Here is a 14,962-nt window from a genome sequence, read left to right as displayed (position 1 = left end):
TATGGTAGTTCTATTTTTATTTTCGGAGGAACTGCCATACTCTTTCCATTATGGGAGCACTATTTTTTTTTCCTTCCTATCAACAGTGTACAAGGGTTTTAATTTCTCCACATCCTCAGTAACATTTGTTTCTACTTTTTAAATTTTTTTTATAATAGTCACGGTAATGAGTTTGAGGGGATATCTTGCCCCTAAGGATTAGTGATGTTTGAGCATCTTTCCATCTGCTTGTTTGGCCGTTTGTATATCACCTCTGGAGAAATGTCTAATCAAGTCCTTTGCTCGTTAAAATTTTTTTCCCTCTTATTTTTGATTATACAATACAGTGTTATCAGCTGTAATCACCATGTTACACCTTAGATCATCAGACCCTATTCATCTTATAGCTAAAAGTTTGTACCCTTTTATCAGCCTCCACCCCCAGCCCCTAGCAACCACTTTTCTACTCTCTGTTTCTATGAGTTTGACTTTTTTTTTTTTTTTTAAGATTCCACATTTAAGCAATACCATGCAGTTTTTGTCTTCCTCTGTCTGGTTTGTTACACTTAGCATGATGCCCTCCAGCTTCATCAGTTTTATCGCAAATAGCAGAATCTCTTTCTCATGGCTCAGTAATATTCCACTGAACATATACACCACATCTTCCTTATCCATTCATTTGTTGATGGACACTTGGTTGTTTCTATATCTTGGCTATTATGGACTAATACAGCGATGAACATGGACCAGATATCTCCTTGATATCCTGTTTTCATTTCCTTTGGATTTATACCAAGAAGTTGGATTGCTGGGTCATATGGTAGTTCCATTTTTAATTTTTTGAGGAGCCTCCATACTGTTTTCCATAGTGCCTGTACCACTTTGCATTCCCACCAACAGTGCAGAAGGGTTCCCTTCCCTTTTCTTCACATCCTCACCAAAACTTGTTATTTCTTGGCTTTTTGGTAATAGCCATTTTAACAGGTATGAGGTGATATCTTGTTGTGGTTTTGATTTGCATTTCCCTGATAACTGGTAATATTGGGCACCTTTTCATGTACCCGTTGGCCATCTGTATGTCTTCTTTGGAGAAACGTCTGTTCAGTTCCCCTGTCCATATTTTAATTGATTTTTTTTTTTTTTTTTTTTTTGCTATTGAGTAGTATGAGCTCTTTATGTGTTTTGGATATTAACCCCGTATCATATATGATTTTCAAATACTTTCTCCTATTTTGTAGGTTGCCTTTTCATTTTGTTGATGGTTTCCTTTGCTGTGCAGAAGCTTTTTAGTTTTATATACTCCCACTTGTTTATTTTTGATTTTGTTGCCTTTGCTTTTGGTGTCAAATTCAATAAGTCATTGCCACGACCTATGTCAAAAGAGCTTCCCCCTATGTTTCCTTGTAGGAGTTTTATGGTTTCAGGTCTTTGCCCATTTTTAATGGGGTTATTTTGTTGTTGTGTTTGTTGTTGAGTTGTAGGAATTCTTTATACATTCTAGATATAAACCCCTTATCAGACATATGATTTGCAGATATTTTTATCCAGTTCCATAGATTGCCTTTTTACACTCTGTTGTGACCTTTGATACACAGAACATTTTTTATTTTTGTTGTACTCTTCATCTATTTTTTCTTTTGTTTCCTGTGCTTTTTGGTGTCATATCTAAGAAAGTATTGCCAAATCCAATTTCATGACTCTTTTCCCCTATGTTTTCTTCTAGGCATTTTATAATTTTAGCTCTTACAGATTTAGGTCTTTGATCTATTCTGAGTTAATTTTTGTATGTGCTATAAGGTAAGGGTCCAACTTAATTCCTTTGTATATGGATATCCAGTTCTTTTAATACCACTTGTTGAAGAGACCGTCCCCACTGAGCGGTCGTGGAACCATTGTTGAAGATCATTTAACCATATATGCAAGGGTTTATTCTGGACTCTCTATATCATTGGGCTATCTATGTGTCTGTCGTTATGACAGTACTATGGGCTTTATTACTTCTTAATGAAGCTGTAACAAATAAGAGACAAATATATTCAGAATTACGTGTACTATTTCTTTGTATCATTTATGAATAATTGTCCTTAATGTTTTAATTTCCAGTTTGTTTTATTTTCTAATTTTTTAGTGACCAGTCCTATGTGATAAGTTTTGTGGTTCCCAATCAGCAAAGGTTGACGCTTTTGGCACAACAGAAAGGGGTGGAAGGCACTTGGGTTGATATCTGCAATGACCCTGCCATGGAAGCTGAAATACTGAAAGAGATCAGAGAAGCTGCAAATACCAGTAAGTAAGAAGTGGCTTATCTGTTGATGTCCCTACAAGTTATTTAATGAGGTCCTGTGCATTACACTCTTCAAGATGTCTATTTGGTTTGTTTGTTTTAAATTTTTATTGGAGTATAGTCGATTTACTATGTTGTGTTTTAAAAAACCTGCCTCCTAAATATACATAATGGATTTCCATGTTGGAAGGATCTTTAAATGGTATATGGTAGAATAACCTAACTAGTTTATTGCATGTCACAGCATCCCTGCTAGGTGGTCATCTACTCTGTGTTTGCAATGGTCCATCTTTGTTCTGATAGTTCATACTGATGTGCCCTGGTGTGAATCTTTTATCATTTATCATTGCATATACTTACTTGGTGTGGGCCCTTTCAATCTAGAGATCTCTGCCCTATGGTTCTGGGAAATCTCCATTTACCTTTTATTGTTTGTTTGCTTTTCTTTCATTGCTTTTCCCCTCTGAGTTTTGTGTTCATGTTTTTATCTGGGACTACTTTTATATGGTTGTTGACCTTCTACTTTCATCCTCTAATTTTATTATCTTTTTTTTTCTTTTGTAATCTATCTTGCCTTTTTTGTTTCTTTTTTTTGCTGGGGGTGGGAGGATTGCAATTTATTTATTTTACATCTTTATTGGAGTATAATTGCTTTACAATGGTGTGTTAGTTTCTTCTGTATAACAAAGTGAATCAGCTATACATATACATATATCCCCATGTCTCCTCCCTCTTGCGTCTCCCTCCCACCCTCCCTATCCCACCCTTCTAGGTGGTCACAGAGCACTGAGCTGATCTCCCTGTGCTATGCGGCTGCTTCCCACTAGCTATCTGTTTTCCATTTGGTAGTGTATATATGTCCATGCCACTCTCTCACTTCATCCCAGCTTACCCTTCCCCCTCCCCATGTCCTCAAGTCCATTCTCTAGTAGGTCTGTGCCTTTATTCCTGTCCTGCCCCTAGGTTCTTCATGACCATTTTTTTTTTTTTAGATCCCATGTATATGTATTAGCATACAGTGTTTGTTTTTCTCTTTCTGACTTACTTCACACTGTATGACAGACTCTAGGTCCAGCCACCTCACTACAAATAACTCAGTTTCCTTTCTCTTTATGGCTGAGTAATATTCCACTGTATATATATGGGCCACATCTTTATATCTTGTCCTTTTTGTTTTATATTCTAGCAGATCCCTCAACTTTATCATTGTCTCAGTCTATCGAGCTTCCAACTTCCAGTATCAGAATTTCAATTTTCAAGAGTTCTTTCCTGCCTTCTTAGTGTCCTTTTAATAGCATCCTGTTGCTCTTTCATGGATGCAGTCGTCCTCTGAGGGTGTTGAAGGGATTCCTTTTATGAAGTTTCCTTCTCCTGTTATTGTTTCTGTTTCCTTCAAGTTCCACTTTCTGCTTGCTTTGGTCGGCCTTGCATATATCTGCTGATCCTTGTCTGTCCATTCATATTTGAGAATGAGGTTCTAAAAAGCTATTTGGAAAGCTTGCTGGGCTTCACTGAAAAGTTATTCAAATGTTAGTGTCTTGAGTCATTCCACTTCTCCAGAGGAGACTTCTGCAGTCTCTTACCTGGGAGATATTAGCATGACTGCCAATATTCTGGTAGCCAAAAAAAAGGCCATTGGAAGGGGGCTGGGGCTGGGGTGGGTAGGTCTTCCCCTCACTGAACCTTTAGGTTTTCAGCCTTACTCCCTCCCTCTATTGTAAGTGTCCTGAGTCCAGAGTCTCTCTAGTTCAGTTTTTCCAAAAGGTAAATCTATCTCCAGCCTGGTTGGGGAAGAGCAGGATGAGGGAGAGCTGTCCTCTGAGCAGATGAGGGCCAGCCCTGCTTTTTCAGCATGCCCCTCATCTCTGGCTTCTGTCCCTCAGCTTCTGTCTACGGGCTCGGGAGATTGGTTTGCCTCTTGTTGGTATTCTTCGATGTGGGCAGTTAGCTTTTAGCTCTCTTGGCTCCCAGTCAGTTAACTGCTGGCCTGTTTGCTTTTGGTCTTCTAAGATTTTGTTGGGCCTTCTCACCCAGTGTCCTCTCTCTCATTTCTATTTTTCCTTTGTGGTTAATACCTTTTGAATTAAAAAAAAAAAATTTTTAAACTGTTTATTTTCCAGGGGAGCAGAGATAAACTGTGTACTCTTCATGTTTAATTGGAAGCGATTAACCTAGTTTTAACCTATTGCTTTCCCTCCTAAAAAATGAAAATGTCATTTTTCTGATTACAGATACCTATATTCATTATAAAGTACTGGACAATACAGAAAGTTTAAAGGAGGAAGTAAAAATCACTTGATAGTAGTTACCTTTGGGTGGTGACATTACATTTTGTTATATATAGTTAACTTACCAACGTCATCGACTTTCTTCTAAGTCAGTAGATACAGAATTGAATTACCATTTTTTAAGCTAAATAGTATTCCAGTAAAGGAGTGTCCACTTAAGTCCTTATTGTTAGACTTTTTCCCTCCACTGTAAACAAATAGAATATATCTCTTTTACTCTAATTTATTTTCTTATGTAATTATTTTCTTAATATGGATTATCTGAGTCAAGAAAAATGTATATTTTAAAAGCTTTTTTCCCTTATGTTGCCAAATAACTCCCTCTTCCCCCCCAGAAAAACTGGACTAGTTTATACTCCTGTCAGAGATACATGAGCACACCTGTTTCCCTAACTAGGCTACTATTATTTATTTTTAAAATTAACTACTTGGGTTCCATTTTGGTTAAAAAATATAGTTTGTAACATTTGTTAGCAAGTTGAAGTTGAAAAACTATTTTCCCCAAGAAGAACATTCTTCTGGTTAACTCTGGTCACTGTAAAGTTTTAAATAGCAGTTACCTATTAACATAATCTGCAAAGTAAGTTACTGTATAAGCATAAAGACAGTAGCTTAATTTTTTTCTTAAAGTTGGTTTTGTTAATTATAGTATTATTGACATATCACACTTTTTAATATCACCAGGCTTCCAGAATTTTCTTTGATACAAATCCTCATTTTTTTCTTTAAATGTAGTATTTTAAAAAGTACTTCAGGGCTTCCCTGGTGGTGCAGTGGTTGAGAGTCCGCCTGCCGCTGCAGGGGACGCGGGTTCGTGCCCCGGTCTGGGAAGATCCCACATGCCGCGGAGCGGCTGGGCCCGCGAGCCATGGCCGCTGAGCCTGCGCGTCCGGAGCCTGTGCTCCGCAACGGGAGAGGCCACAACAGTGAGTGGCCCGCATACCACAAAAAAAAAAAGAAAAAAAAAAGTATTTCAGCCAATAGGCTGTTATTCTTAGTCACTCTCTGAACGTACTAATGGAGCAGAATGTGACTTGAATAATTTGTCATTGAATATTCACCTGTGTAAAAGCAACAGTGGGGGAAGTTTTTCAGGCTGGAAAATGGAATACAATTCTAGGACCTGCTAGGCCTACATGACTTTCCTGTGCTTGGTTTGAGGCGTGAAATGGAACAATTCATGATTTGGATAATGAACACTAATCATGAGCTAAATCTAAATAACTCATAAGCTCGTGTGTGCCACAGAAGATTTATTTTGCTAACCTTTTGCTTCAAATTATAATTTCACAGACTTAGGCCAAAAAGTATAAAATAGTTTTGATTGTTTTCAGTTAAATCTGCCTGAAATCATACATCGTTCATAGCAGGCCTCTTCATGTTTTAAATGTAAGTGCAAGGTATAGATAGTATCATAAGAATGCAAAATAATGGTTTTGGGGTGATTTGACAACTATCAGCGGCTAGAAAAATTGACATTTGCTGCCACCTGCAGGTCACATTTCATAATGTCCTAGGTAATTCTGATAAAATGCCACGTGTAAAATTGTTTTTGTTTTTTTCTTCCCCTAATCTTTTTCACTTGTTCGCAATTTATAAATTTATTTAATTTATAGGAAACTGTGTGATTGCCCGTTGCTCTCTATAGCTTGTGGTACTAGCTAATGTTTAGGAGTTTCCAAAACTATGAAACCTCTAATGCAGCATTAAAAAAAAATGCTTAATTTCCTTGTGCGCAATTGAAATAACGTACCTGCTTTGTCCCATTGTTGTCAGTGTTTCTGGAATACGACCTGTGTAAGTAGGTAAAGTAATATGAAATAAAAGGTTTCGGAGCCAGATCGGTATTTGAGAATTTAACTATTCCCTTGAGATCCAAAGGTGACCTTATTTCAGGCACCTCTGTATAACTGAGCTATAATCTATCATCAGAGTAGATATGGTTAATTTGAACAAGTTTTATATTCCTTTATTACCTTTTTAGGCATTACTTTTAGGAAGTTGGTTCTAAGTAATTTGAAACATTACTTTTCACACTCAGCTTTATATTTTTCTCTTATTTTAATGAGAAACTCGCTAATTCACCCAAGCTTTCATAAAGCTCAGACTAGCATTAGAACAAAAACTTCATTGAATTTGAGTTCTTTGTGCTTATCACTGAAACCGAGTTGTTTCTCAGGTTACCTAGGCTGTTTAGCAGTAGTTTTAAAACATGCAGATGTTTGCTTCTTCGAAATTGCTATTTTAAATAATTGCATATAAAATAAAGCTCATCTGTAGATTAACATTACAGTTAGTAGGCCTTCAGAATTTTAAGGATGACCTTGTATTAATAATAAGTAACTTCATTGAATATAATTTATTGAATTTAAAATTATTGAGCACTGTATGGATTGCTTCTGTGTCCTTATTTTCACCATTTTCTTACATTTCTTTCAACATGTGTTGTGTTGTCTAACTCAAATCCAATATGTGCTGCATCAATTCTTATATCATTTAAGAGTATGAAACTCACAACCCCCCCTTTTGATTCTTACTTGAATTACAATAAAGCTTACAAAGAACAGTTGTCTAGAGGCTAATTTTCTGTAGAATGAATGAATAAATATGTATGTTCCTTGAGGGCTCAGTGTAGCCTATGGATGGCAGTGAACAGAACAAAGCCCCTGCTTTCATGGAGCTTACATTCTAGTAGGTGCATTAAATATATAATATATGAGGTGGTGATGAGTATTTTGAAGAAGACATAGCATAAGAGGATACAGAGAGACAAAGGGACTTCTGTTTTGTTAGGAGTGGTCAAGGGAGTCCTCTCTGAGGCGGTGGCATTTGAACAGACACGTGGATGGGGTAGGGAGGTGAGCCATGCAACTACAGCAGGGAAGGCCATCCCAGGCAGAAGGCGCAACAGATAGAAAGACTCTGAAGAGGAGGGTGTCTACATATATATTAGAAAAAAAACTGCATAGTCCAAAACCATTCAACTGAAACAACTGATATGTACTTTGAGAAATATAAAATGAAATTGTAAGGTGGTGGTATCATTAATTAACTCTAACATACGCTTCATCACCTGCACCATCTAGGTGAATCCTGCAAAATTCATGTTTTATTGTTTCTCTCTCTCCCACTCGCCCCCATTTTCCTAACCCTCGTCACTCTTCCCCCTTCTTTCCCCTCTCTCTCCCTCTCTTTCCCTCTTTCTCCCTCATTCCTACCCCCCCTTTCTCATTTCAGTGAAATTGGAGCGATTTGAAACTCCAATCAAGGTTCGCTTAAGCCCGGAGCCCTGGACCCCTGAAACTGGTTTGGTCACTGATGCTTTCAAACTGAAAAGGAAGGAACTGAAGAACCATTACCTCAAAGACATTGAGCGAATGTATGGGGGCAAATAAAATGCTGCTCTCTTACTTACAATTGTACAGGAGGCGGGCTGGTGGTTTTTCAGTTCTGGAGTTTTCAGCCTTGTTGAGCTGTCTGTTAGAATGTAAAGTGTATCATTCTAAAGTCATGGTAATAAAAAAACAAAACCCAAAGTGATTAAAATAGTTGTCGAGTCTACTTTGACTTAGTTTTGCATAGTTCTAGTGAAGCTGAAACTGAAAAGTTATTTCCCTGTAGCTGTGTTATTAATTTTAGAGCAAAATTCCTGTTTTTAAAAATTAGCCTAAGATATACTTGTTTCATTAAAGAAAAAATATTTAATGTTGAACAAAATAAGTTGGAGCTGGAGTAGAATGTAGTTTGAGGAAATTTGCAACTTCCAATGTCTATTGTCTTCCTAGTTCAGAAGATGCTCAAATATTAAGCATGACCAAAAAAATATATTAACACTACTCAAAGCAGAAGTGCTGCAGGGCTTTAAAATTCTCTTCCAACCATTTGTCTTGAATCATAATATACAGAATCAAGTAATACCTTGGAAACCATTTTAGCATTCATAATTGTTGTGTAGGTTACACATAGAATCATTATAATATTGTGAATAATTACAGTGCCTGAAGTAAGAATAAAACAATATAAACGCACCAAAAAATATCTAGTAATATATTTAAAGGGAAATTCAACTGCTATTTTGAAACTTGGAGATGTGAAATCAGTAACTGTAATTATTTGAATGACTTAAGAGTAAAAGTACATCTTAAAAAATGCTGAACATTGCGTTTCTGTTTGTTCAAAATAAGACAAACCGAGAGTTAAAATAATAGAAAGTTAATCAAATTTTAACAGGAAGCATTTTCTCTGTTAGAAAAGGTGTTGAAATCATAAGTATTTAGAATTCCAACCCTTGCACAGCACTGAACCAGGGAGAGGATTTAGACTTTGAACTTATCTTTGATAGCAGGGATTGATTTTAAAGTGTATTAAATCACACTTGTAATTTAAGGTCTGTTTGCTGTTGCTGATTTGATTCTTGGTCAATTATTTGTATTACCAAAAGCCTTTCATTTTGCTTTAATTTTAGCAAAAGCGGGTTATGATGAATGACTTCCCTACCATCTTGACTTAATCTCCGAATTATTAATTAACTTGGATGCGTTTTAGGAACTTAAAGGGAAGAACACACTGTTACCACTTTTTTTCTGTTTGAGAAGAGTTCAGAAACTGGAAATGCTGGATTTGGGAGAAGGGAAGTTACTCACTAAGGGACTGATACTTGTGCAGTAACTTGGTATGTGGGCTTCTTTTTGAATCTTTAATTAAAATCTGGGATTATATATCCCTGATAGGTATTCACACTTGAACCATAGTTACTGTAAAAAAAAAAACAAAAATTCTTAATACTGTTATTCTTTGCACTTTTTTCTTAGTCATTTTATATATATATATATATATATATATACACCTATATATATATGTTGCTTACATTGCTTTGTACAGATGTGGGCCACCACTGCAACAAAACACATTCTGTTTGCTCTAGAATATTTATAAAGAAAATATTTAAATGTTATGTATATGGTGGTATAAAGGAAAAATCATCTGGTGTTATTATAAGCAAGAATGGAGGTTTTTGTAAAGAATGTTCAGTGTTCTGCAATGTAAAATTTGAAGCAAGGTCTCCCTGAGTTATGTGTATGTGAGTATTCTCATTCTTCCCAACTTGGCTTCTAAGAGTGAAAAACCATTCTTACCAAGTAGACTACTATTCAGCTTCCACTGTTCTGGCCCACTGTTGATCCTCTAAGGATGATGTTCTTAGACTTTTTCAGTGTGTGAGTCCCCTCCTTTTGGAATGGTGATTTTAAATGTGTGAGTGCATGCGTACTCAGATATTTGAACCCTCACCCGCTCCCATCTCCCAAAAGCTAGAACACTGCCAACTAATCTGTTGTATGGGTCCTTTAGAAACGCGTAATTAACACTTAAGGTTGGGTGCTGCTAATTCTTTGCGAAAATCCAAATATTGTTAACGGACCAGGGAGATGCCACTACCCCCTGATTTTTCCTCAGCAAATATACGTGTTTATGTAAACAGATCTTTCCATATTCATAGTGACTTTTCAAGTATTTGAGCGTAAAGATTTTGATCCTACCTTTTTTATACCTGTTTGAATTGTTCACTGTTATTATTACATGTCAGCCATCAAATAAAGTTGTACTTAAAAATTTTCCTGCAATTATGTACATTTCTAAGACGAACACTTGTGACTTTGCTTTAATTACATGAAAGTACCTTGCCTCCTTGATATTTGATATTCATATTGATTTTTTTTTTTTCTGGAATGGAGGTATAATTGTGTCACTTTTTGGAACTGAGATACACATGAATGATTCAAAAAGGCAGAAGTTAAGGAGAATAATGTTTCTTTGGCCATAAAGACTGATTAATAATCCTTGCCTCTATTTTCTTGATAGCATGTGACAGATGTTTCTGGAGTAACAAGATGAGAACAGATTAAAGATTGTGTGGTATATGGGATTTGGAGAGAACTATTTTAATTTTCAAATGTAGTTACAAATTAGAATGTATTCATATTTCTACTTTCTGTTAAAATGCACGATTGCAGGATTGTTACTTAGGTTTTCACGTTTTCCTTGATGAAAAGCTTCGTTTGTTCTTAAGAAATAAATCCACCCACGTTATCAAGCCAGTTTGTGCTTAATTATGCGTCAAGATAAAATGTGCAAGTTTGAAGAATACTAGCCAAACTTTTAAACACATATTTCAAAAGTCCTCCTCTCTAGGTTTATAGAATCGCATTAAGCAGATAACCTGGGTTGTATAAATCATATCCATTAGTTTGGAGGATTTGAACCCAAAGCTGTTAACTTTCGTACAGTTAATAGAGTAGAATCCCTCTGCAGCACTGATACTGTGGGACAAAACATAGTCATGTTGTGTGCATTATTAGTACGTGCTAGTAAATGGTAACTGTTACCTTTAGGCTAATTAAAATTTAGGGAGAAATTAATTTATCTGAGTTTGCCACTCACTCGCTGTGTGACTTTGGGCAATTCATTAACATCCCTCCACTGCGTTTCTCCTTTCCGAAAAATGGGGTTGATTGATAAAATAGGATCTACTTCAGAGGATGGTTGTGAGGGTAAAAATGAGTTAACCCATATAAAGTGTTTAAAACATAGTAAACATATGTTAGCTGTTATCATTATCATTGTATCCAGGTAACATTCACGAGTCAAGTTATTTAACATATTGGTTTGCACCTCAGGGCCTTAAAGGACTGCTTGCCCCTGAAGACTTTGAAGAAAAACTTCTGGATTTAGAGGTGAGGAGACCTGGGCTCTTTCTATCACTAGTTTTGTAGCCATGGACAAATCTCAAAATACCCCCTTAGCTTTAGTTTCTTCTTCCTGTATCAAAGAAAGAAAGAGAGAGAGAGAGAGGGAGAAAGACTGGACTTCAAAAAAAGACGCTTTGTAAAAAGGGAAAGATGAATGACAGAAGAAATAGGGAGTGTATTTGTCCCTAAGGCCCATCACATCTAGCTTTCATATTGTGATTTTGCTGTCCCAAGGTGATTTTTGGTTTGCTTTTTAATGATGCCCTAGGTCCCAAGTTTCCTATAGGGATATGAGGCTGTGGCTGATGCCATCCATCACAAGAAGTGAGGATTCTACTAGGTACAAGGAATTTCTGTAATTCTCATGTTCTCTCTCTTTAAAAATCAGAGTTGTGCATATATAATTTAAAGCAGTGCTTTCATTTTTTTTACTGTGATCCACGATGCTTTGCACACCTGCTTATGTGTATATAAAACAATATTTTATGTGAAATGTTTATGTGAAAACAATGTTTATGTGAAAAAACAATACTGAGACTTCCTATTTCATTTATTTAAATGTTGGTTGTCACCCTCTAAACTGATTTCATGACCCCGCAAGATAGTGCTGTTCGATGGAACTCCTGTGAGGTTGGGAATGTTCCATATCTGTGCTATCCATTATAGTACTACTAGTCATGTGTGGCCATTGAGCATTTGAGATGTAGTTAGTGTGACTGAGGAACTGAATTTTTAATTTCATGTCCACGTTGGACAGCACGGCTTTAGAGAGTCTGCAAGCCACAGTTTGGAAAGCACAGGTTGAAAGCTATCCTACGATGTCCATGAAAGAAAGCTATCCCCTGCCATCATACTCCCACCTCCTCTACCTCAGTGGCAACCACACTCTTAGACCTCCCAGTCAGTACTAGTACTCTCTTCTTAAATGAGAAGGCAAGGATTACCAAACCTTGGAAGACTAGAGATAAAAGCAAGGAGAAAAAAGCAAATTGGAGTAAATCGGTTCCGCAGGGTAAATAAAGAAAGCTTTAAAAAAAACTTTTAAAACTACCATTAAACAAGAACAGAAGGCTGCAAAAAAGGAATATATAGAAAACAAAAAAAATAAAAACATCTCTTAGAAATTATAAACATGATGGCTGAAATGAAAAATTCAAGAGAAAGGTTGAAATAGTAGAGGAAATCTCTCAGGAAGTAGAACTTTTCGAGGAGCCAAATGTTTTTTATTGTGGTAAAATATATATAATAAAGTTTGCCATCTTAGCCATTTTTGAGTGTACAGTTAGGTGACAGTCATACTCACGGTTTCGTATGACCATCACCACTATCTAATTCCAAACAGTATTTTTTAAAGATGAAAACTAGGAACAAAAAGATAAGAATATTAAGGCATCAGCCCAAGTGATTCCTCATTTAAATAACAGAAGTTCTAGAGAGAGAGAATAACAACAAAAAAAAGGGATTACAAGAATTCAAGAAAATTTCCCAGAACAGTGTGGGTGGGGCTTGTTAAAAAAGCTTTGCTATAAGTTGATCCCATGTCAGCAGTATTCATAATGACCCACAAATTGGAAATAACTCTAATGTCCATCAACAGGAGAATGGACAAAGAAATTGTGGTATATCCATACAAGGAAATGCTACATAGCAAGTAAAAAGAGTAAACTACCGCTACATGCAAAGACATGGATAAATTATGTTCACAGATAATTATGATGTACGAAAGAAGCTATTCACAGTACATTATGATTGTATTTATATGAAGTTCGAGAATAGGCACAACAGACCTATGGTGATAGAATCCAGGATAATGGTTTTCTCTGAAGAGAGTGGTATTGCCTGGAAAGGGGCATGAGGGAATCTTCTGGCGTGCTGAAAATGTCCCATATCTTGTTTACATGAGCATCCAGGGTAGGTAGGGTCAGACATGTCTGGCATGAGCAGGTAAGATGGATAATACGGAGGAGAAGCTGAAAGTTGGGTGTATTTCGGTGTTTTGGAGGAGAAGAGGATGAACCAATCGGGTTCATCATATTCTGTCCAGCATGTACTAATCATCAAACTGATAAGTCTTTGGAACAAATGTGTTTAATTAAGGGTGTGGGAGAACCTGAAAGGTTCATCTGATGAGAAGCATCTTTGTGGGCTTGATGGGGAGGAAGTAGACCTAGGTAGCTGTGAAGTAAGGGACACAGACAACTTGGGTGAACTTAAAATACCTGAAGTATGTCAGTATATTTCAGTGTTTGCACCCACTTTCAGTCTCAGTTGGGCTTAGTTTTTGAGAGACATGACATCATGTGCCTAAAGTTCATTTCTTACTCTCTTCCCGCTATTACCACCCTAGATCAGACCTTCACCCCTTTTCACTAGAAGAGCTATACCAACCTCCTAACTAGTTTCTTGGCAAGTCTTTTCTTTCCATCACTGCCAGTATACTCAGTATACTCCATCTTGTATAGAGATCTGCCAAACTTACCTTCTTAAAATACCACCTTGTTGATGCTGTTCTTATTCAAATCAAAATGTCAGGTTGGTATTCAAGTCCCTGAATCAGAAGATCTCTCTTTACCTGTCTTACCTTAACTCCATTCTCTTTCACTTCTGTGTTCTCCAATCTGCCAAGCTCATCCTTCCAAGTTGTTCTTCACCCTGGCTGCACTTAGGAATCACATGGGAAGGTTAACAGCAATAACAATGACCAAAACCCAAACAAACAAAAAACAGTACCTGTGCCTCATCTTCTCTCATTGGCCAACAGTGACCTGTTTGCTGGATCTGTAAATTCCTCTATTAACACCTGTCCTTAGGATTAAACTACAAAATAATTCACAGAAGAGAGGGCAGTTTTCACAGGTTACCAAAGAAGGAGGCTCCTGGTTAACTGTAGGCTCCCCTAACCCTCTCCTGTTGATATGGGATTGATTTTTCTTTTGTGTTGATAGATTAGCTATTTCCTTTGACACTTGAAAACCTGAGAGATTCTAAGAGAATGAGGTCTAGAACCATTTTATTTCTTAGAAGACACTCCTAAGGGTATCAAGAATCAGAAATGGGCTCTAGGGGTGGGACTGCTTGGAAGTGCTAAACATCAACTTCACCTAATTCATATTTTTGCCTTGGGGCTGTGAGAAATCAATAATAAAAAAGAGTCAAGAGACTCCTAGGGACAAGGGAAAAGAAGAGAGAATATGTTGACCCATCCATGTATCTCTTCAGAGTGACTTTTGAAGCAGAATTATGAAAATGATTCTTTTGAAGTCAGGTATTTCTTCTTGTGCCCAGCTTTTTCTAGCTCGTAGAGTTATAAGAAGCTCAGAACAAGGTGTGTGTATATATATATATATATATATATATATATATATATATATATATATCACAGACATGTCCACACACATTTTCTTCTTTATGGTCAACAGCTCTACCTTAGCTGTATCTTTGACATTTCTTAGGATAAGGCATTCCAATGCCCACGTTCAGTTTGGGATGGTGAACTGTATGTGTCAGTATAGGAAAGTAGCAATGTAGCGTCCCAAGAGTGGGAGAGAGACGGGGCCAGAGAGGGAAATCAGGAAGGTTTCCTGCCTAGTAACTGAATCACGAACTATTTGAGCAAGCAATGCACAGAGATGAGTTAAAATTTGTCAGATTTGCCCCACAGACTT

General features: G+C 36.8%; 1 protein-coding gene across 7 annotated transcripts in view; it reads left to right on the top strand.

The window, feature by feature from the left end:
- ACSL4 (acyl-CoA synthetase long chain family member 4) overlaps positions 1–10,801 on the top strand; it is a 74,917-nt gene extending 64,116 nt beyond the window's left edge. For all 7 annotated transcript variants that reach the window (XM_079909965.1, XM_079909963.1, XM_079909962.1 and 4 more), the window contains 2 exons: positions 2,108–2,265; positions 7,789–10,801. In XM_079909965.1, the coding sequence (XP_079766091.1) occupies positions 2,108–2,265; positions 7,789–7,946 (316 nt within the window). In that variant the 3' untranslated portion in view covers positions 7,947–10,801. The remainder of the gene's footprint in view (positions 1–2,107; positions 2,266–7,788) is intronic.
- The last annotated feature ends 4,161 nt before the right edge of the window (positions 10,802–14,962 follow it).

The sequence above is a fragment of the Stenella coeruleoalba genome, assembly GCF_951394435.1.
Source record: "Stenella coeruleoalba genome assembly, chromosome: X".
NCBI classification, from domain to species: Eukaryota; Metazoa; Chordata; class Mammalia; order Artiodactyla; family Delphinidae; genus Stenella; species Stenella coeruleoalba.
Note: the sequence above shows the minus strand (reverse complement) of the source record. Positions and strands in the feature narration are given on the sequence as shown.